General features: G+C 44.3%; 1 protein-coding gene across 1 annotated transcript; it reads left to right on the top strand.

The window, feature by feature from the left end:
• Window positions 1-15,336: 15,336 nt before the first annotated feature.
• LOC110525023 (protein limb expression 1 homolog) lies at window positions 15,337-21,980 on the top strand. Its single transcript, XM_021604983.2, has 6 exons — window positions 15,337-15,616; window positions 16,894-17,099; window positions 18,482-18,622; window positions 19,758-19,853; window positions 20,465-20,542; window positions 20,847-21,980. The coding sequence occupies exons 1-6, from the start codon at window positions 15,532-15,534 to the stop codon at window positions 21,144-21,146; spliced, it is 906 nt and encodes a 301-aa protein (XP_021460658.2). The 5' UTR covers window positions 15,337-15,531; the 3' UTR covers window positions 21,147-21,980.
• Window positions 21,981-22,626: the final 646 nt, after the last annotated feature.

Genomic DNA, 22,626 nt, shown 5'->3' with positions numbered 1-22,626 from the left:
GGATCAACAACATTGTAGTTACTCCACAATACTAACTTAAAAGACAGAGTGAAAAGAATGAAGCCTGTAAAGAATCAAAATATTCCAAAATATGCATCCTGTTTGCAATCAGAGGGCTGATATAAATACTATGCATGCCAGTCTCTCTTGGCTAAGAGTTGAGGAGAGACAGACTGCATCACTTCTTTTTATAAGAAACATTCATGTGTTGAAAATCCCAAATTGTTCACATAGTCAACTTACACACAGCTCTGACACACACACTTATCCCACCAGACATGCCACCAGGGGTCTTTTCACAGTCCCCCAATCCAGAACAAATTCAAGAAAGCATACAGTATTATATAGAGCCCTAATTGCAGGGAACTTCCTTCCACCTCATATTGCTCAAATAAACAGCAAACCTGGTTTCAAAAAACAGATAAAGCAACATCTCGCGGCACAACGGCTCTCCCCTATTTGACCTAGATAGCTTGTGTGTATGCATTGATATGTAGGCTACGTGTGGCATTTTTCATTTTAATTATGTAGTTTTGTCTTTGAGATGTTCTTGTCTATTGATGTTCTGTATTATGTCATTCTGTATTATGTTTCATGTATTGTGTGGACCCCAGGAAGAGAAGCTGCTGCTTCTGCAACAGTTAATGGGGATCCTAATAAAATAACAAAATAAATACCAAACTTCATCATGCTCAAAGGGATCTTCAATCTCTGCTTTTTATGTTATTTCTACTCATCTACCAATAGGTGCCCTATTTGCGAGGCATTGGAAAACCTCCCTGGTCTTTGTGGTTGAATCTGTGCTTGAAATGTACTTCTCAACTGAGGGACCTAAACTAAGGGACAGATATGTGTGCCACAGAGATGAGGTCGTCATTCAGAAATCATGTAAACCACTATGATGGCAAACAGAGTGAGTCCATGCAACTTATTATGTGACTTGTTAAGCAAATTTGTACTCCTGTTCTTATTTAGACTTCACATAACAAAGGGGTTGAATGCTGTATTGACTAAAGGCATTTCAGTTTTTAATTTATTATTGATTTGTAAACATTTCTAAAAAACATAATTCCACTTTGACATTATGGAGTACTGTGTGTAAATCAGTGACACACAATCTAAATTTAATACATTTTAAATTCAGGCTATAACTCAAGAAAATGTGGAAAAAGTGAAGGGGCGTGAATATTTTCTGAAGGCACTGTAAGTGATTTTGGAAGAGAATGTGTGTCAATGCTAGAGGTCGACAGATTATGATTTTTCAACGCCGATACCGATTATTGGAGGACCAAAAAAGCCGATACTGACTAATCGGCCGATTTTTAAAATGTATTTGTAATAATGACAATTACAACAATCCTGAATGAACACTTACTTTAACTTCCTATAATACATCAATAAAATCAATTTAGCCTCAAATAAATAACGAAACATGTTCAATTTGGTTTAAATAATGCAAAAACAAAGTGTTGGAGAAGAAAGTAAAAGTGCAATATGTGCCATGTAAAAAAGCTAACGTTTAAGTTCCTTGCTCAGACCATGAGAACATATGAAAGTTGGTGATTCCTTTTAACATGAGTCTTCAATATTCCCAGGTGAGAAGTTTTAGGTTGTAGTTATTATAGGAATTATAGGACTATTTCTCTCTATACCATTTGTATTTCATATACCTTTGACTATTGGATGTTCTTATAGGCACTTTAGTATTGCCAGTGTAACAGTATAGCTTCTGTCCCTCTCCTCGCCCCTGCCTGGGCTCGAACCAGGAACACATCGACAACAGCCACCCTCGAAGCATCGTTACCCATCGCTCCACAAAAGCCACGGCCCTTGCAGAGCAAGGGGAACAACTACTCAGAGTCTCAGAGCGAGTGACGTTTGAAACGCTATTAGCGCGCACCCCACTAAGTAGCTAGCCATTTCACATCAGTTACACCAGGTTAATCTCGGGGGTTGATAGGCTTGAAGTCATAAACAGCTCAATGCTTGAAGCACAGTGAAGAGCTGCTGGCAAATGCACGAAAGTGCTGTTTGAATGAATGCTTACGAGCCTGCTGCTGCCTACCATCGCTCAGTCAGACTGCTCTATCAAATATCAAATCATAGACTTAATTATAACATAATAACACACAGAACTACAAAACTTTGGTCATTAATATGGTCAAATCTGGAAACAATCATTTCGAAAACAAAACATTTATTCTTTCAGTGAAATACGGAACCGTTCCATATTTTATCTAACGGATGGCATCCCTAAGTCTAAATATTGCTGTTACATTGTACAACCTTCAATGTTATGTAACACGCTAGATAAACTAGTAATATCATCAACCATGTGTAGTTAACTAGTGATTATGTTAAGATTGATTGTTTTTTATAAGATAAGTTTAATGCTAGCTAGCAACTTACCTTGGCTTCTTGCTGTCCTCGTGTAACAGGTAGTCAGCCTGCCATGCAGGCTCCTCGTGGAGTGCAATGTAAGGCAGGTGGTTAGAGCGTTGGACTAGTAACCGGAAGGTTGCAAAAATAAATCCCAGAGTTTACATGGGAAAAATCTGTCATTCTGCCCCTGAACGAGGCAGTTAAACCACTGTTCCTAGGCCGTCATTGAAAATAAGAATGTGTTCTTAACTGACTTGCCTAGTTAAATAAAGGTGTACACAAATTATTATAATAAAAACAAAAACAAATAAATCCGTTACAATCGGTGTCCAAAAATTCTGATTACCGATTGTTATGAAAACTTGAAATCGGCCCTAATTAATCGGCCATTCCGAATAATCGGTGGACCTCTAGTCAATGCCCAGTAAAAACTCTTTCTCAGCCCAATGTTCTGATTTCAACATCAGTGTTTCACTGTACATATTCACCATTGAGAGATATCATAAGAAACACAATTTATTAGGGCCGATCAAAAGCAGAAAAAGCTTATTCGCACCACTACCCTAACTTCACCCTAGTCACCCTAGTTATGCTAGCTAGACTGATGTGAGATTATTGCATGTTAATATGTCTACCGTGTAATCCGTATTGGGATAGAGTCAAAGCCTGCAGTGCAAACCCTGAATGGGTATCCAGGACATACTGATATTTACGCAGAGATTGGAGAAGTCAAAATTGGTGGTTTGTGCCCATGATGAGTAGCTACAATTACTGACTTTGAGCACTAGACAGCAGTAGATAGCAATGAAAGTTGTGGCAAAAAGACTGGAAGTTTACCTGTTCACTGAAGCTTTGGTTGTAGCATGAAAAACATTGTGAATGCCAACAAGCCTGGTTAACTAGCTACCAGTATAGCAAATCTATTACTATGTAAAACTGTGGTTAAAGAGATTCTCCCTGTTTTGTGTGATACTGACAGTAGCCTACTGAGATTGAGAACCCTAGTTATAATAGCTAGCTATTATAGCCTACTAATGTTGCTTACCTTTATCGAATGCCTGATAGTATTCATGGGGTACTTTACAGGTAATTGTATAACTACTGGCGGTAACTGTTACTGTAAATCACATTTGGCGGTAGAGCTGATCGAGTAACTGAAATATCTATTATTTTTGGGTTTTCAAACAAATAACTGACCGACACCGGTTCAATTGCATTTGCTTTGGGCTTTTTCTGTGAGCTCAATGTGCACATTGCTCAGTTTCTCTAGAGATAAATCAGATCAAGACCGAACTGTGTGATGTTGTAGTGAGTTGTAGTTTCCAACAGGCCAATATGCTGCATAGTTTGTTTCAGAAAACGTGATAATTAACTACAATGACCCTGCGCGCCTTTTGCGTTTTCTTTACACCCGCTGTGTCAGGTTAGCGTGGGACAGACATTGAGAGCTAGAGGTATTTCGCAAGGTATTTCCACCAGAAAATACATGAACTAAGTGATTGGTTGGTATTCTGCAGTCATAAAAGTATGCCTTATTTACTTACTTTGAAGAACTACTAAAATAAGATTTTGGCAGACAGCATAGTCAGCGGTCTACAGCGATGAAATTATGACTTTGAATGAAATTATGTCATCAAATTAAACAAATGTAATTTACACATCAACTGAAATATTGTAGTAAAGTAATGTGAATAAATGATGGGCAGTGACTTACATCATGGGACTTTTATTAATTGTTTTATTCTGTTTTGTTTCAGCATTCAATGCACATATGCATACCGCATTTAATAAACGAAACCTAAATGAACCTACCACAAAAATCACTACTCGCTCAGCACTACTTTCTCTCTTCACTGTTTCGCAACAACCAACAACTGTGTTGCAAAAGTGTGTCGCTGGGGTGTATTCATTACGCCGATTCTGTTACAAAACGTTTCGTCTGTTGCAAAACCTTTCACGTCACAAAGTCATAGACGCTGCATATTTCTACAATTTATCTTCATAAAATGTGATTTTAAACCTAACACTTTACCGTAACCCTAACCATACTGCTAACCTTATGACTAACCTTAAATAATTACCAAAAAGCTAATTTTTGTTATTATGAATTCATACGATATACCCATGTTTGACTTTGTGGCTGTGGTAACTAGTGGAAACCACAGAAACCGTTTAAAAAAAAACTACAAACGGAAAACGTTTTGCAACGAAAACGAAAGTTTCTAGCGGACCGTTTCAGGTAGGTTCGATAGAGATGGATAGAGGACTTATCGTGGATATAACCCTTTTTATACTGAACAAAAATATGAACGCAACATACAACAATTTCAATGATTTTACTGAGTTACAGTTCATATAAGGAAATCAATCAATTTAAATAAATTCATTAGGCCCTAATCTATGGATTTCACATGATTGGGCAGGGGCGCAGTTTTTCTCCACAAAAGGGCATTATTACAGACATAAATACTGCTCAGTTTCATCAGCTGTCCGGGTGGCTGGTCTGAGACGATCCCGCAGGTGAAGAAGCCGGAGGGGCTGGCATGGTTACACGTGGTCTACGGTTGTGAGGCCGGTTGGACGTACTGGCAAATTCTCTAAAACGACGTTGGAGGCAGAAAAATGGTAGAGAAATTAACATTCAATTATCTGGTAACAGCTTTGGTGGACATTCCTGCAGTCAGCATGCCAAATGCACGCTCCCTCAAAACTGCACATTTTAGAGTGGCCTTTTATTGGCCCCAGCACAAGGAGCACCTATGTAATGATCATGCTGTTAAATCAGCTTCTTGATATGCCACCCCTGTCAGGTGGATGGAATATCTTGGCAAAGGAGAAATGCTCACTAACAGGGATGTAAACACATTTTTGCTAAACATTTGAGAGAAATACGCTTTTTGTGCGTATGGAGAATTTCTGGGATCTTTTATTTCAGCTTATGAAACATGGGACCAACACTTTACCAACACAGTTGCGTTTATATTTTTGTTCAGTGTAACATGAACATTACCCTTGAGGGCTCCGCCATTTTAAAGTAGTCAACTGGGTGGAGATTCCTATGAGTTGGGAACAATCAGCCAAGGAAGAAGAAAATGTACTACTTTAAAATAGAGATAGCCTCAATGGCGCTGCCCATGCTGTCACAGACACTATAATGGCACAGATACAAAGCTGTGTCCTCTATCTATCTCTATGGTAGGTCCCTCCCCGTTGTGTTCCGTTTGCTCTGTTGGCTTCCGTTTGGTTCTTAAATGGTAAACGATGTCCGCTGCAAGACTTAATTAACACCCCAGCTAATATACTACAGATATTCAATTAATAGATCTGCAAATAAAAGATATGGACATACGGTAGATTTAATTTAGACCCACTCTAGAATGACATGTTTATGGTGCGCCAACAAATAGTCCTGCCTGAGATGTACACCAAGTAGACAAAAATATTAGGAACACCTTCCTATTAAGTTGAACCCCCTTTTGCTCTAAGAACAGACTCAATTCGTCAGGGCATGGCCTCTACAAGGTGTCGAAAGCGTTCCGCAGGGATGCTGGACAATGTTGACTCCAATGCTTCCCACAGTTGTGTCAAGTTGGCTGGATGTCCTTTGGGTAGTGGACCATTCTTGATACACACAGGGAACTGTTGAGTGTTAAAAACTCAGCATCGTTGCAGTTCTTGACACACTCAAACCGGTGCACCTGGCACCTATTACCATACACCGTTCAAAGACACTTAAATCTTTTGTCTTGCCCATTCACCCTCCGAATGGCAAACATACAAAATCCATGTCTCAATTGTCTCAAGGCTTAAGAAGGTGACATCAATAAGGGATCATAGCTTTCCCCAGGATTCACCTGGTCAGTCTACGTCTGGGAAAGAGAAGGTGTTCCTAATGTTTTGTAAACTCCGTGTCAAAACACTACAACACATTCTCACAACTTATTTGCAGGCGAGGAACTGCAATTATTCTAACATGAATAACAAGGTATAAGTGGCTAGAGCATTTCAATATAATTTTTTAAAAGCAATGAGTCTTGTTTTTATGTTGCTCCTGTAAAAAAACAAAAAAACATTTACAAATCTTTAACAACTAGTAGGCCCTGACGTCGTCATGCTCTCAAAAGGTTGGCGCCCCGGAGGGGCTCTGCACGTAGCGCCTGCTCAATGTCCGTGTCCAGCTCCCACACTACTGGCGCCACCAGGCAGGAGGCCGGGAGTATGGGGGTGGGATCCATGGGCCGCTCCTCTGTGTCAAACAGAGCTTCATACAGAAGGCACAGGGACGGAGCTTTGGTGGATCCTATCCCACCCTCGGATGTGTCCACCTCCACTATGAATGCCAAAGAGGGATCCGGATGGGGCAGCACGGGAGCCGAGGTACAGTGCCTTGCAAAAGTATTCGGCCCCCTTGAACTTTGCGACCTTTTGCCACATTTCAGGCTTCAAACATAAAGATATAAAACTGTATTTTTTTATGAAGAATCAACAACAAGTGGGACACAATCATGAAGTGGAACGACATTTATTGGATATTTCAAAGTTTTTTAACAAATCAAAAACTGAAAAATTGGGCGTGCAAAATTATTCAGCCCCCTTAAGTTAATACTTTGTAGCGCCACCTTTTGCTGCGATTACAGCTGTAAGTCGCTTGGGGTATGTCTCTATCAGTTTTGCACATCGAGAGACTGACATTTTTTCCCATTCCTCCTTGCAAAACAGCTCGAGCTCAGTGAGGTTGGATGGAGAGCATTTGTGAACAGCAGTTTTCAGTTCTTTCCACAGATTCTCGATTGGATTCAGGTCTGGACTTTGACTTGGCCATTCTAACACCTGGATATGTTTATTTTTGAACCATTCCATTGTAGATTTTGCTTTATGTTTTGGATCATTGTCTTGTTGGAAGACAAATCTCCGTCCCAGTCTCAGGTCTTTTGCAGACTCCATCAGGTTTTCTTCCAGAATGGTCCTGTATTTGGCTCCATCCATCTTCCCATCAATTTTAACCATCTTCCCTGTCCCTGCTGAAGAAAAGCAGGCCCAAACCATGATGCTGCCACCACCATGTTTGACAGTGGGGATGGTGTGTTCAGCTGTGTTGCTTTTACGCCAAACATAACATTTTGCATTGTTGCCAAAAAGTTCAATTTTGGTTTCATCTGACCAGAGCACCTTCTTCCACATGTTTGGTGTGTCTCCCAGGTAGCTTGTGGCAAACTTTAAACTACACTTTTGATGGATATCTTTAAGAAATGGCTTTCTTCTTGCCACTCTTCCATAAAGGCCAGATTTGTGCAATATACGACTGATTGTTGTCCTATGGACAGAGTCTCCCACCTCAGCTGTAGATCTCTGCAGTTCATCCAGAGTGATCATGGGCCTCTTGGCTGCATCTCTGATCAGTCTTCTCCTTGTATGAGCTGAAAGTTTAGAGGGACGGCCAGGTCTTGGTAGATTTGCAGTGGTCTGATACTCCTTCCATTTCAATATTATCGCTTGCACAGTGCTCCTTGGGATGTTTAAATCTTGGGAAATCTTTTTGTATCCAAATCCGGCTTTAAACTTCTTCACAACAGTATCTCGGACCTGCCTGGTGTGTTCCTTGTTCTTCATGATGCTCTCTGCGCTTTTAACGGACCTCTGAGACTATCACAGTGCATGTGCATTTATACGGAGACTTGATTACACACAGGTGGATTGTATTTATCATCATTAGTCATTTAGGTCAACATTGGATCATTCAGAGATCCTCACTAAACTTCTGGAGAGAGTTTGCTGCACTGAAAGTAAAGGGGCTGAATAATTTTTCACGCCCAATTTTTCAGTTTTTGATTTGTTAACAAAGTTTGAAATATCCAAGAAATGTCGTTCCACTTCATGATTGTGTCCCACTTGTTGTTGATTCTTCACAAAAAAATACAGTTTTATATCTTTATGTTTGAAGCCTGAAATGTGGCAAAAGGTCGCAAAGTTCAAGGGGGCCGAATACTTTCGCAAGGCACTGTAAACAGAGCCCTCAGGTGACCAAAAGCCCTGTCCGCCTCAGCCGACCACTGCAAACGTACCGGTCCCCCCTTCAGCAGTGAGGTAATGGGAGCCGTTACCTGACCAAAACCCTGGATAAACCTCTGGTAATAATTCGCAAAGCCTAGAAACCACTGCACCTCCTTTACCGTGGTGGGAGTCGGCCATTTACGCACTGCTAAAATGCGGTCACTCTCCATTTCCACCCCTGAGGTGGAAATGCTGTAACCTAAGAAGGAGACAGACTGTTGGAAGAACAGGCATTTCTCAGCCTTGACGTACAGGTCATGCTCCAACAGACGACCAAGCACCCTGCGCACCAGGGACACATGCTCGGCGCCTGTAGTGGAGTATATCAGGATGTCATCAATATACACCACTACACCCTGTCCGTGCAGGTCCCTGAAAATCTTGTCTACAAAGGCTTGGAAGACTGATGGAGCATTCATCAACTCTTACGGCATGACGAGGTACTCATAATACCCTGAGGTAGTACTAAAAGCCCTCGTCTCCCTCCCGGATACGCACCAGGTTGTAAGCACTCCTGAGATCTAGTTTGGTGAAGAAGCACGCCCCGTGCATTGACAATCCTGTGGCTATGAGAGGTAGAGGGTAACTCTACCTCACAGTGATCTGATTTAGACCTCAATAGTCAATACACGGGCGCAGACCTCCCTTCTTCTTCACAAAAAAGAAACTCAAGGAGGCGGGTGAAGTGGAGGAGCGAATGTACCCCTGACGCAGGGATTCAGAGACATATGTTTCCATAGCCGCTGTCTCCGCCTGTGACAGGGGATACACGTGACTCCTGGGAAGTGCGGCGTCTACCAGAAGATATATCGCACAATCCCCCCGTCGATGGGATGGTAATTGAGTCGCCTTCTTTTTGGAGAAGGCGAGAGCCAAATCGGCATATTCAGGGGGGATGCAGAAACCCCTAAACATCTCCCCGAGCACTCTTGCGACCACACCGTGAGAGCCCTCTGTTGCCACGAAACAGTGGGGCCATGACAGGCTAACCAGGGTACCTTGGGAAATGCAGGAGAGTCAATAAGAAAAAGACTGATTCTCTCCTTGTGATCCCTCTGCATCACCATGCCCAGGGTAGCAGTGGCCTCCCTAATCAACCCTAATGGTCAACTGTCTAAGGTGTGAAAGGGGAAGGGCACAGCCACTTCGCGTTCCTAGGAAGCTATGCAGTATTTTGTTTTTTTACGAGTTATTTCTTACATTGGTACCCCAGGTAATCTTAGATTTCATTACATACAGTCAGGAGGAACTACTGAATATAAAAGCAACGTCAACTCACCATCATTACGACCAGGAATATGACTTTCCCGAAGCGGATCCTGTGTTTTGCCTTCCACCCAGGACAATGGATCGGATCCCAGCCGGCGACCAAAAACAACAACGCCGTAAAAGGGGCAAACGAAGCGGCCTTCTGGTCAGGCTCCGGAGACGGGCACATCACGCACCACTCCCTAGCATACTACCCGCCAATGTCCAGTCTCTTGACAACAAGGTTGATGAAATCCGAGCAAGGGTAGCATTCCATCAGAGACTGAGAGACATCAGAGACTGTAACGTTCTTTGCTTCACAGAAACATGGCTCACTCGAGAGACTCTATCGTAGTCGGTGCAGCCAGCTGGTTTCTTCACGCATCGCGCCAACAGAAACAACCATCTTTCTGGTAAGAATCATAAGAGTATGCCTTATGATTAACGAGACGTGGTGTGATCATAACAACATACAGGAACTCAAGTCCTTCTGTTCACCTGACTTAGAATTCCTCACAATCAAATGTTGACCGCATTATCTACAAAGGGAATTCTCTTCGATTATAATCACAGCCGTATATATCCCCCCCCAACCAGACACATCGATGGCCCTGAACAAACTTTATTTAACTCTATGTAAACTGGAAACCACATATCCTGAGGCTGCATTCATTGTAGCTGGGGATTTTAACAATGCTAATCTGAAAACAAGAGTCCCTAAATTGTATCAGCATATCGATTGCACAACCAGGGCTGGTAAAACCCTGGATCATTGTTATTCTAACTTCCGCGGCGCATATAAGGCCCCGCCCTCCTTTCGGAAAAGCTGACCACGACTCCATTTTGTTGCTTCCAGCCTACAGACAGAAACTAAAACAAGAGGCTCCCGCGCTCAGGTCTGTTCAACGCTGGTCCGACCAATCTGATTCCACACTTCAAGACTGCTTCGATTACGTGGATTGGGATATGTTCCGCATTGCGTACAACAACAACATTGACGAATACGCTGATTGGGTGAGCGAGTTCATTAGAAAGTGCATCGGCGATGTTATACCCACAGCAATGACTAAAACATTCCCAAACCAGAAACCGTGGATTGATGGCAGCATTTGCGCGAAACTGAAAGCGTGAACCACTGCTTTTAACCAGGGCAAGGTGACCAGAAACATGACAGAATACAAACAGTGTAGCTATTCCCTCCACAAGGCAGTCAAACAAGCTAAGCGTCAGTATAGAGACAAAGTAGAGTCGCAATTCAACGGCTCAGACACAAGAGGTATGTGGCAGGGTCTACAGTCAATCGCGGATTACAAAAAGAAACCCAGCCCCGTCTCGGACCAGGATGTCTTGCTCCCAGACAGACTAAATAACTTTTTTGCTCGCTTTGAGGACAATACAGTGCCACTGACACGACCCACTACCAAAACCTGCAGACTCTCCTTCACTGCCGCCGACGTGAGTAAAACATTTAAACGTGTTAACCCTCGCAAGGCTGCAGGCCCAGACGGTATCCCCAGCCGCATCCTCAGAGCATGCGCAGACCAGCTGGCTGGTGTGTTTACGGACATATTCAATCAATCCTTATCCCAGTCTGCTGTTCCCACATGCTTCAAGAGGGCCCCCATTGTTCCTGTTCCCAAAAAAGCTAAGGTAACTGAGCTAAACGACTACCGCCCCGTAGCACTCACTTCCGTCATCATGAAGTGCTTTGAGAGACTAGTCAAGGACCATATCACCTCCACCCTACCTGACCCCCTAGACCCACTCCAATTTGCTTACCGCCCCAATAGGTCCACAGACGATACAATCGCAACCACACTGCACACTGCTCTAACCCATCTGGACAAGTGGAATACCACTTGCATTAACACCTGCTAACCACGTGTACCATGTGACAAATACAATTTGATTTGATTTGATTTGAATGGGGATCCCTAAACTATAGACGATCTGTCTATAAAATTCCCAGCCGCGCCTGAATCGACGAGTGCCTTATGCTGGGAATGCGGGGAAAATTCAGGAAAAGTGACAAACAAAAACATGTGTGCAACAGAGGGCTCTGGATGAGAATGGTGCCGGCTCACCTGGGGTGACACCAGAGTGCCCTGCCTGCTGCCTCGATCCCCAGAGGAACTAACCCGGCACCGACCGGCAGTGTTACCTCTGCGGCCACAGATGGTGCACGAGACGGAACCTCCTCTGGTCTCCCAGCGCACAGCCCATCCCAGCTCCATGGGCATTGGAGCGGTGGTGCTGGGGGATGGAACCGACAGAACCCGCTTTGGACGTCCGCGGGTAGCCAGCAGGTTATCCAACCGAATGGACAGGTCCACTCCAGGGCTTTCCCTGAGAGGCACGAGACGAGGGCGGACACCGTCTCACGGCCCAATAGGAAACCCTGCCAGCGTGCAGCTGTCCCGTCGTACTCCTTGGGACGGGTGAGACGAATCCCACTGGGGCCGGGTGAAGGGGGGATGAGTAGTGGAGGCCCTGGTTGTGCTGGTGGAGGCGCTGGAGAAACTCCCTGTCTCTCCTAGCGGTCCATGGTTTGGACGACGCGGTCCATGGCGGTGCCGAGATGGTGGATCCTCGCCGCTTGCTCCTGGACCCGCCCCTAGACACCTATACCAGGGGCACCTACTCCTACTGACTCCATATGGTGGTGTGGAATTCTGTAAGGTGCGCGTAACTGGTGGCAGGGAAGTCAGACGCAGGAGAGCAGAACTAGGTAATAGTCGGAGCAGTTTAACCTCTCTGGGATATGTGGGACGGTAGCGTTTTCACCTGCCATATGAGTTCTGTTATACTCACAGACATCATTCAAACAGTTTTAGAAACTTCAGAGTGTTTTCTATCCAATACTACTAATAATATGCATATATTAGCATCTGGGACAGAGTAGCAGGCAGTTTACTCTGGGCACCTTATTCATCCAAGCTACTCAATACTGCCCCACTGTCACCAAGAAGTTAATTGCAAAACCGACGGCATAAAGAAATAACAAACATGGGTACAAAACCCGACGCGCACCAATAAACATGTGCACAAGCACTTACAACAAACAATTCCACACAAAGACATGGGGGGAACAGAGGGTTAAATACACAACAATTAATGAGGGAAATGAAGACCAGGTGTGAAGGAAAACAAGACAAAACAAATGGAGAATGAAAAGTGGATCGGCGATGGCTAGAAGACCGGTGACGCCGACCACCGAACGCCACCCGAACAAGGAGAGGAATCGACTTCGGTGGAAGTCGAGACAATTATTGTCACCCATCAGACTATTCTTGATTTAATCTTGTCTTTACATATACTAAATAATATATGTGTGACATTTGTCTTGATTTAGAATTGACCATTATCATGCACCTGTATCGAAACAGAGGCAGCGGGGAAAAAATACATGTCATCTATGCACTTAAATAGCGAATGGAGGATGCTATTCCCCGTGGTTAATTTTGATGACAGCCAGGTAGGCTATACTCCTGTTGTAAATATAAGCAATGTGCTTAATATTTGGAAAGTTGAGAAATAAATATAGAAAGTTGATGGGATCCTCCTTTTTATTAGCAGCCGTCACTCTGTTTTCTCCTCACGACTTCCATTCCTCATTTTCAGGTAGTGTGTGAAAGTGTGAGTTTGTGTGTGTATTTGTCTTGACTGAGAGCTCATGGGCTCTCAGCCCATGAACACCCATGAAGTGTTTGATTAGATTTTCGAATGCAGTTGCATTGATATCAGAGTGATTAGAGGGACAATAGAGTGCTGAGTACCATGCAGTTAGCAAGTTTGGTAGGCTACTCATGACCATCAGTAGCATCAGAGCTTGGGGAAGCCTAATTATCGTGACTAAACTGTCATGTGGAATTTGACTGCCTTCATGACTCATGATCGCCGGTGTGGCGGTAATATGGTCACTACAGCAGTGCGTCCGATAACCTGGTCCCCGAGGACAGCAGAAGATGAGGAGAACATGAACCACATTGGAGATGAGAGGAGAAAGACCTATTGGAAGAAGGCTAATGTTCCCAGTGACGATCCCCCAGTGTTGAACTCTCCTGCTCTGTATCTAATGCAGTGTGAATACTTACAATATAGACAACTTTAATATGAATGACAATGAGTCCAGGTGTGTATTCAAAGTATATAGCTACAGTTCTAAGTATTTTTTTTTAATGGGAGTTTAGAATTGTTGCACATATTGCCTATATCTTCCAAAAAAATACTGATTTGCAAACAGACAAAAGACTGGTAAAAGTAATGGATTACATTGATATAGCGCTTTTCCAAGTAGTCAAAGTGCTTTACCTTGTAAAGAGATTACTTGTGTCACTCACTAGCGGAAGTTTCAAATCAAATATATTCGTCACATACACATGGTTAGCAGATGTTAATGCGAGTGTAGCGAAATGCTTGTGCTTCTAGTTCCGACAATGCAGTAATAACCAACATGTAATCAATCTAACCTAACAATTCCAAAACGACTACCTTATACACACAAGTGTAAAGGGATAAAGAATCTGTACATGAAGATATGTGAATGAGTGATGGTACAGAACGGCAAAGGCCATAGTACTACACAGTTGTTCAAATAATCAAAGCTTGATGAGTTATTTATTTGAGTCAGTTATGTAGTGCTAGGGCAAAAAACAAAAGAGGGGTCCCAGGACCGGATTTGGGAACACTGCCCTAATGGTTCTCGGGTTTGAGAAACACTGCCCTAATGGTTCTCGGGTTTGAGAAACACTGCCCTAATGGTTCTCGGGTTTGAGAAACACTGCCCTAATGGTTCTCGGGTTTGGGAAACACGGCCCTAATGGTTCTCGGGTTTGGGAAACACGGCCCTAATGGTTCTCGGGTTTGGGAAACACTGCCCTAATGGTTCTCGGGTTTGGGAAACACTGCCCTAATGGTTCTCGGGTTTGGGAAACACTGCACCAACCTGACAATGAGGAATGGAAGTCTTGAGGACAGAATCCCCTCCACTCTGTGATAGTGAGTATATTAATCTGTAATATATTTGGAGGGAGTGAGTGTCTGAGTGAATGCAGAGCTGAACAATGGCCATTCATACACGCAGCCTGAAAGGAGCTCAGGCCCTGGATCCACAATAATAGCCAAGAGAAGTCAACAGCATGGCTCCATCCCACCCACCCCCACTCACACGGTCACACACACACAGCATTCCTCTGAGGATGTGGGTTAGTTGGTGTTTGGCTGGTGGGTTAGGGATTAGGATGGGGGTTATTAACATTGGTTGGTCTTATGGCACATTTTACTATCAGAAGCTTGAGCACATTTCATGGACAGAGGGACCCAGTTAGGGGTGGGACGGTTCTGCCCACTAGGATTCCTGCTGCCAACGGCCCTGGTATGTTTAGGGTGTGACCCAGATCCTGTGTGGCTGTAAGAGAGGAGAGAGGGGCTCCACAGTGACCCTCTATAGAGCCCTGTAAAGTCTGTCTGACCACTCTGGGATTAGGCAGCTGCAGAGGAGAGGTGAGAGGGCTGGGGGGAGGGGGGGCACATACCAACAGCAGGCCTCAGTGTATATGCGTGTGAGGGGGCCCCCTAGCTAATTAGCAGAGCTCGTGACAAAAGGTAGAGCGCTCCAGATGAGAACCCCTGGGGAGGCCTCCATACGAGAGAGGGGAAGAAAGAGGAGCGGGGAGGAGGAGAGAAAAAGGGGGAGTTGAGTTAAGGGGAAGTGCAGTCTTTATCCTCTCATTTAAAAAAGTATTGAGTGGAGTTTCGTTTGGAGTAGTTTCCCACTGCTTGCTGCGCTCTCCATGGAACATGGTTTGAACTAGACTGAGCGTGTGTGCAGGAAGACTGAGATTGAAGAGGATGAGCCAAGTTTGGGGTTCTCCATACGATAATACGATGTCACACCTTCTGTCCCCAAGTGACTTCGGTAAAAGCCTCAAGGACTGTGAGTAGCTATCCATACACAGAGACACACACATGGAGACACACAAATGCACATAATTCTCAGACATCTGGGCTTGAGCATCTAACTGGGATGTTACCTGCAGTTGAATCAATGTGAGGGCCATACTCAGACCATGCTTTTGGTATTGCATATGGATGTTTTATATAAGCATGTATTGCATATGGCTGTTTTATATAGGCATGTATTGCATATGGCTGTTTTATATAGGCATGTATTGCATTTAGTTACTCAAAACACACTGACATAGGGCCTGGTAAATCTTCAGTGAATTGCTTTTTATCAATAAGCAGAGTTGAAAACGCTGATTCATTAGATGCTTGTTTTCCCAGATAGAACATTCAGGTGCCTCTGTTTACGGCATCAGCCATAAATGCACACAGTAAAAAAAAACATTACAGTGGTTCTGATGCAAGTACTTTTGTTTTGATTTGATGCAAGCAGTGTTGCGTGGAGATGTTCCACTCTGTCGATCTACAGTAGGCATAATCCCCTTCAAATGCATTTGATTTTAATGAAACTTTTTCACTCAAAGGTAAGCTTGCCCTCGTTCATCAGGCTGCAGGGCTAGCCTGCCATGACCTGAAGCCATCTCAGCCATCTCTGTAGGGAGGTTTAGAGTTGAGTGGTTGGGTGGTGTCCCCTTTTTCTAAATCAGCTCGAACCTAACTCAGCCTGGGAATGTTCAGTTACAGAAACAGGTTATTTCCACGAACATACACACACGCATGCACACACACTCTCTCTCTCTCTCACACACACACACACACACACACACACACACACACACACACACACACACACACACACACACACACACACACACACACACACACACACACACACAGTGAAGGAATAGGTGTATAACTGTGGCCAACACTATAGACGGACAGTAGATATCAGAAGTTAAACAACGTTTTAATGGGCTGTCTCTGCATTAATTAAGATAAATATATCTACAGTCCATTCCAACAGTGTCCGCCTCATACCCTTATTAAGTCAGATAGAGGGTCTGTAGAGGAGTGGTTCTGAGTATATTGAAACTCTAAATCACCCTGGCCTCTCTTCATTCCTCATTGTGTTTCCACCTCAGGCACAGGACATCTCTGAAACTGTATGGCTTGTTCTAAAGCCCTGAGGACTTTTTTCAGATTTATTTTGACACGTCAATCATCAGGCCTATATGCAGACTTTCATTATTGCGTGTGTGTGTTTGTGTGTGTGTGTGTGTGTGTGTGTGTGTGTGTGTGTGTCCTCAGTGAACATTGTGGCCATGTTGCATAACTTTTGGGAGCAGAAGCAGGTGGAACAGGTCAAGGGGTCCGACAGCCAATCAGAGGACTCGGTGAAAGGCTCTGCCAGCCAATCAGAGGGCTTGTTGTTGTATGAGTCTGCCCCTTCCCCAAGACCCCCTTACATCTACTACGTCACTCTGCCTGGAGGAAGCTGCTTTGGAAACTATAAGGTGACTGCCATCATAACCATCACAACCACAGCTACCTAACCCACCTAAACCAGCACTACTCACAAAATATGTATTTATTTAACTAGGCAAGTCAGTTAAGAACAAATTCTTATTTACAATGACAGCCTACCGGGGAACAGTGGGTTAACTGCCTTGTTCAGGGGCAGAACGACAGATTTTTTACCTTGTCAGCTTGGGGACTCAATCCAGCAACCTTTTGGTTACTGGCCCAACGCTCTAACCACTAGGTTACCTGCCACCCCTCACTTCATTACCAAATTCCACTGTGGTGGAAAGCTAGGGTTGTTGCGGACAAGGTTATTGGTGGGGTAGGGTAGGTAGTTAGGGTTGGTGGTAAGGGTTGAGGAGAGGAGGGAGGAGGGGGTAAGAGTTGGGGGCCAGGTGGTTATTTTCCATATCCCAATGACAGAAGCCCACCATGGAGTAGAGACAGAGTTTCCATAGCGCAGCCAAAGACCACCACTGAACAGCTTTATAACGGTGCTCTGTCATTAGTGTGAGTGAGAAAAATACCTGTCTGGACAGGAGTGCTGCTCAGCCTTGCTGTGGGTCTGAATGGTGTGTGGAGGGCCTCATTACTGCACAGCCCCTAAAGAGAGGTCCTTCATCTATACCCGTCAGACCCTGGGCAGTACACACACACAGCCTCTCAACCTGCCTTGATGATTTTATTCAGCTGGAATCCCGTGATACTTTTCAAAGGGCTCATTGTGGCTCACACAGCCTCCCAGAGGTCGAGGCCCCAAATGCCTTGTGATTGGTTCAGAGCTGCCTGTGATGTTATATTCTGACTCCACATTTGATTGCTAATCCCATGATTTGCTTTTATAAACTCTCACATGTTGAAGAAAGTCATGAAACGAACCCAAGCAGAGGCCTTTTCTAGATGACCTTTAGTTCTGTTCCAGTCAATCATAATCATGCAAAAAGTCATCTCTCGTAGTCAGACTACATAAACATAAATCTGTCCTGATACAACGGGATGCGTGAGATAACGAGCAGCATTAGTTCCAGTGCTTTGGACTAATCATAAGTGTTAGTATCTTTGGATTTTCGGAAGGGGTGGTGGACATTTGGCCCATAGATTTGTCCCATATTTTGTAAAGATAGAGGGTGGAGCTCTTCATTCCGTTTTCGATCCTCGTTCTATTTCTTCTCTGAACACATATGGACCCAGAACAATCCAGCATTTGACCAATTACACAGGACTTTGGTTCTGGGTTAACCAAGATTATGCAAACAGTGATCATCTCAAACCAACAACACTGCAAATATAATTTACATAGTGGGACTTATGTCTCCCTCTTTTCTCTCCACTTCCTCTCTCTGCCAACCTCCCACCTCTTTCTGACTCTCTGTAGGAGTGTGAGACCCAGGCGGAAGCTCGTAGGGATGCGGCACGTGTCGCTCTGATGAACTCTCTAGTGAACGAGCTGCCGTCTAGACGAATCACTCCTCTGTTCATCACACACAGCCTGCAGGAGGCTGCTTCAGCCAGCACCGTGAGTCTAGCACAAGACTAACTCTGGCACAGGACTTACTCTGGCACAGGACTAACTCTGGCACAGGACTAACTCTGGCACAGGACTAACTCTGGCACAGGACTAACTCTGGCACAGGACTAACTCTGGCACAGGACTTACTCTGGCACAGGAATTACTCTGGCACAGGACTAACTCTGGCACAAGACTTACTCTAGCAAAGGACTAACTCTGACACAGGACTAACTCTGGCACAATACTTACTCTAGCAAAGGACTAACTGGCACAGGACTTACTCTGGCACAGGACTAACTCTGGCACAAGACTTACTCTAGCAAAGGACTAACTCTGACACAGGACTAACTCTGGCACAGGACTAACTCTAGCATAAGGCTTACTCTAACACAGGACTTACTCTGGCACAGGACTAACTCTGGCACAGGACTAACTCTAGCATAAGACTTAATTTAACACATGACTAAATCTGCCACAGGACTATTCTAGCACAGGACTTACTCTGGCACAGGACTTACTCTGGCACAGGACTAACTCTGGCACAGGACTATTCTGGCACAGGACTAACTCTGGCACAGGACTATTCTAGCACAGGACTTACTCTGGCACAGGACTATTCTGGCACAGGACTAACTCTGTCACGCAATTATTCTGGCACAGGACTATTCTGGCACAGGACTAACTCTGGCACAGGACTAATCTGGCACAGGACTTACTCTGGCACAGGACTATTCTGGCACAGGACTAACTCTGGCACAGGACTATTCTGGCACAGGACTAACTCTGGCACAGGACTATTCTGGCACAGGACTTACTCTGGCACAGGACTATTCTGGCACAGGACTAACTCTGGCACAGGACTATTCTGGCACAGGACTTACTCTGGCACAGGACTATTCTGGCACAGGACTAACTCTGGCACAGGACTATTCTGGCACAGGACTTACTCTGGCACAGGACTATTCTGGCACAGGACTTACTCTAGCACAGGACTAACTCTAATTCACCACGACAAAGCATCAGCATGGCAGCATGGATACGATAGGATATCCTGAGTTATTGGTCATGAAAAGCTCTCTTCTATTGGCTGATATCATACGTGTCAGTGTTGAAGTGTTGTGTTACTGTACGTTCCATCCAGGTCTCTGTGGAGGATGCCTGTGATCCTAGCACCAGTTTGGGAGCCTATTGTCTCCTGCTCCAGTCATACACTGGCAGAACCATGTTGGAGTTCCAGGTAAGGACAGGATTATCATAGACATTTGTTATAGGTTAATTACTGTATGTTATAATATATGTTTAATAATAAATGTTATTCTCTCTTGCACTGCAAACATGACCTCATACGGACTCTTTTTTACTTTTTGCTGAACCCTATTCTTTGACCTCCACCACCTGTTCTAAGCACTGGCACTAGTTCTGTCTGTTTCTGAACGTTACCCTTATCATTTTATAACATTGTCTATGGATACATGGCAGCCGTCCAGCCAGACCGTATGCTCTCAATCACAACTTCAGCAGACAGGCTTGGAACATAAAGGTCTAACGTAACTTTTCAAACAATCACACACAGTTTGGTTAGGGATTAGAAAAATATTCCGATCATCTATCATCCCTGTCCTGCGTAATTACACAATTCATACTTGTCAAGTTTCACTGATCATTTTTTATGCCGTTCTTTTATTGCTCAGGTCTATTCACTCCCTCTCTCTCTCTCTCTCTCTCTCTCTCTCTCTCTCTCTCTCTCTCTCTCTCTCTCTCTCTCTCTCTCTCTCTCTCTCTCTCCCTCTCTATCTCTCTCTCTCTCTCTCTCTCTCTCTCTCTCTCTCTCTCTCTCTCTCTCTGTAGGAGGGGATGACAGTGTTTCAGTTGTTACACTGGAACGGGACGTTGAAGATTCTAAGGGAAAGACAGTGTTCCCGCCAGGCAAGTCACTCATCTGGATATTCAATTATATAATTGATCCTATAATCTTATACTCCAAGGGTGGCCAATCTTTGATTTGAATCGGGTGTATTACTGCTTGGCTGTAACAAAAGCCTGCACCCACACTGGCCCTCTGCGGACAAGATGGATACACCCCTGCTATTCTCACATCAGAAAGGGAAAGGGGGATACCTATTCAGCTGTACAACTGAATGCCTTCAACTGAAATGTGTCTTCTGCATTTAACCCAAGGGTGCTACATCAAGCACACTTCCTGATTGGTTATTACTCTTTGACCCCACAGAATGTGATTGGTTATTACTTGCAGCGGGGACTGGATGCCAGCATGCGCAGCAGCATGGCTCTGGATTGGCTGGGCAGGGAGCGGCAGACGCCAAGGCAGCTGAGGATGGAGCTACGAGCAGCACAGAGGGAACTGGACGTGGCTAGGCGTCATGGCAATGAACTCCGCTTCTACAAGGAGAAAACAGAGATCCTTAGCCTGGCACTGAGTCAAGAATTCACACACCAACCACACACAGATATACACGGACCACACACAGATTCACAAGAATCGCCTGAACCACACAATCACCACCAATGAGTCGCACATACACACACAAACTACATGAACCACCTGAACCACACATAAACTATGAACCATCATCTATCCAGACACAGCATCTGATCCACACATGAAACCCTGAACCACCATACATACACCCAGCTGAATTAGATGAGAACAACAGATGCAGTCTTCATGTACTAGTTGGAACTAGAAAACTCATCCCAACTAGCATGTAAACAGTGGCAAGAGAAAAGAGGTGCTTCATCAAGAGAGACTGAGCAGGTGACTAGGTCAAAGGTCACCATTGACACTGCCAGGCTACCTTCTGTCAAATTCAAGACACAGCTGAGACAGCTGACTGCGGTGTCTTCAATGAGTTTTAAAAGGGAATGCGAAATATTTGTGTACGTTTTAAATAAATACTTTGTCTGTCTGCTATATAATTATAGAACATTTTTCCAAATAGTTTTCATTGGGAAGGCAGATAAAGAGTTTTTTATAAAAAGAAAAGCAATCACTTGTGCGTGTGAAAACACCAAATCCAACTCATTACTCCACGTGCTTAATTACATCACTTTTGTTTTGAGCCGACTTGACCTTGGGCTTTGAACAGTGCACCAGGGTGGCTACCTGCACTGAACAATGCACAGTGGTTCGCTATACCAGGGCTATTCATGTCACAGTTAGAGCAGCAATACTGTTTCCTCCAGCATGTTGTTTCAAGACCAAAGCGAAAGTAATATAACGTTTGGGAACACACAAGTTATGTTCTTGATAATCACAGATAGATTTAACTACACTATATATGCAAAAGTATGTGGACACCCATTCAAATGAGTGAATTTGGCTATTTCAGCCATAGGCCTACCCGTTGCTGACAGGGGTATAAAATCGAGCACACTGCCATGCAATCTCCATATACATAGATTGGCAGTAGAACGGCCTTACTGAAGAGGTCAGTGACTTTCAACGTGGCACCGTCATGGGATGCCACCTTTCCAACAAGTCAGTTTATCAAATTTCTGCCCTGCTAGAACTGTGGTGGTCAACTGTGCTGTTATTGTGAAGTGGAAACTTCTAGGATCAACAACACTGGGAAGTGGAAGGCCACACAAGCTCACAGATAGGACCACGAGTGCTGAAGCGCGTAGCACGTAAAAAATAGTCTGTCTTTGGTTGCAACACTCACTACCGAGTTCCAGAGTGCCTCTGGAAGCAACTTCAACACAATAACTGTTCCTCGGGAGCTTCATGAAATGGGTTTCCATGGACAAGCAGCTGTACACAAGTCCATATTACCATGTGCAATGTCAAGCGTCGGCTGGAGTGGTGTGAAGCTCGCTGCCATTGGAGCAGTGGAAACATGTTCCCTGGAGTGATGAATCACGCTTCACCACCTGGCAGTCCGATGGATGAATCTGGGTTTGGCGGATGCCAGGAAAACACTACCTGCCGAATGCATAGTGCCAACTGTAAAGTTTGGTGGAGGAGGAATAATGATCTGGGGCTGTTTTTC

The sequence above is a fragment of the Oncorhynchus mykiss genome, chromosome 6, assembly GCF_013265735.2.
Source record: "Oncorhynchus mykiss isolate Arlee chromosome 6, USDA_OmykA_1.1, whole genome shotgun sequence".
Lineage (NCBI taxonomy): Eukaryota > Metazoa > Chordata > Actinopteri > Salmoniformes > Salmonidae > Oncorhynchus > Oncorhynchus mykiss.
The sequence above is the reverse complement of the archived record's forward strand: the minus strand, read 5'-3'. Positions and strand labels throughout refer to the sequence as shown.

Excerpts from the sequence above, each read along its gene's own strand:
- LOC110525023 (XM_021604983.2), top strand. The coding sequence starts at position 15,532 with ATGAGCCAAGTTTGGGGTTCTCCATACGATAATACGATGTCACACCTT. Across the intron at positions 15,617-16,893 it reads CGGTAAAAGCCTCAAGGACT|TGAACATTGTGGCCATGTTG; the intron begins GTGAGTAGCTAT and ends GTGTGTCCTCAG. Across the intron at positions 17,100-18,481 it reads GCTGCTTTGGAAACTATAAG|GAGTGTGAGACCCAGGCGGA; the intron begins GTGACTGCCATC and ends GACTCTCTGTAG.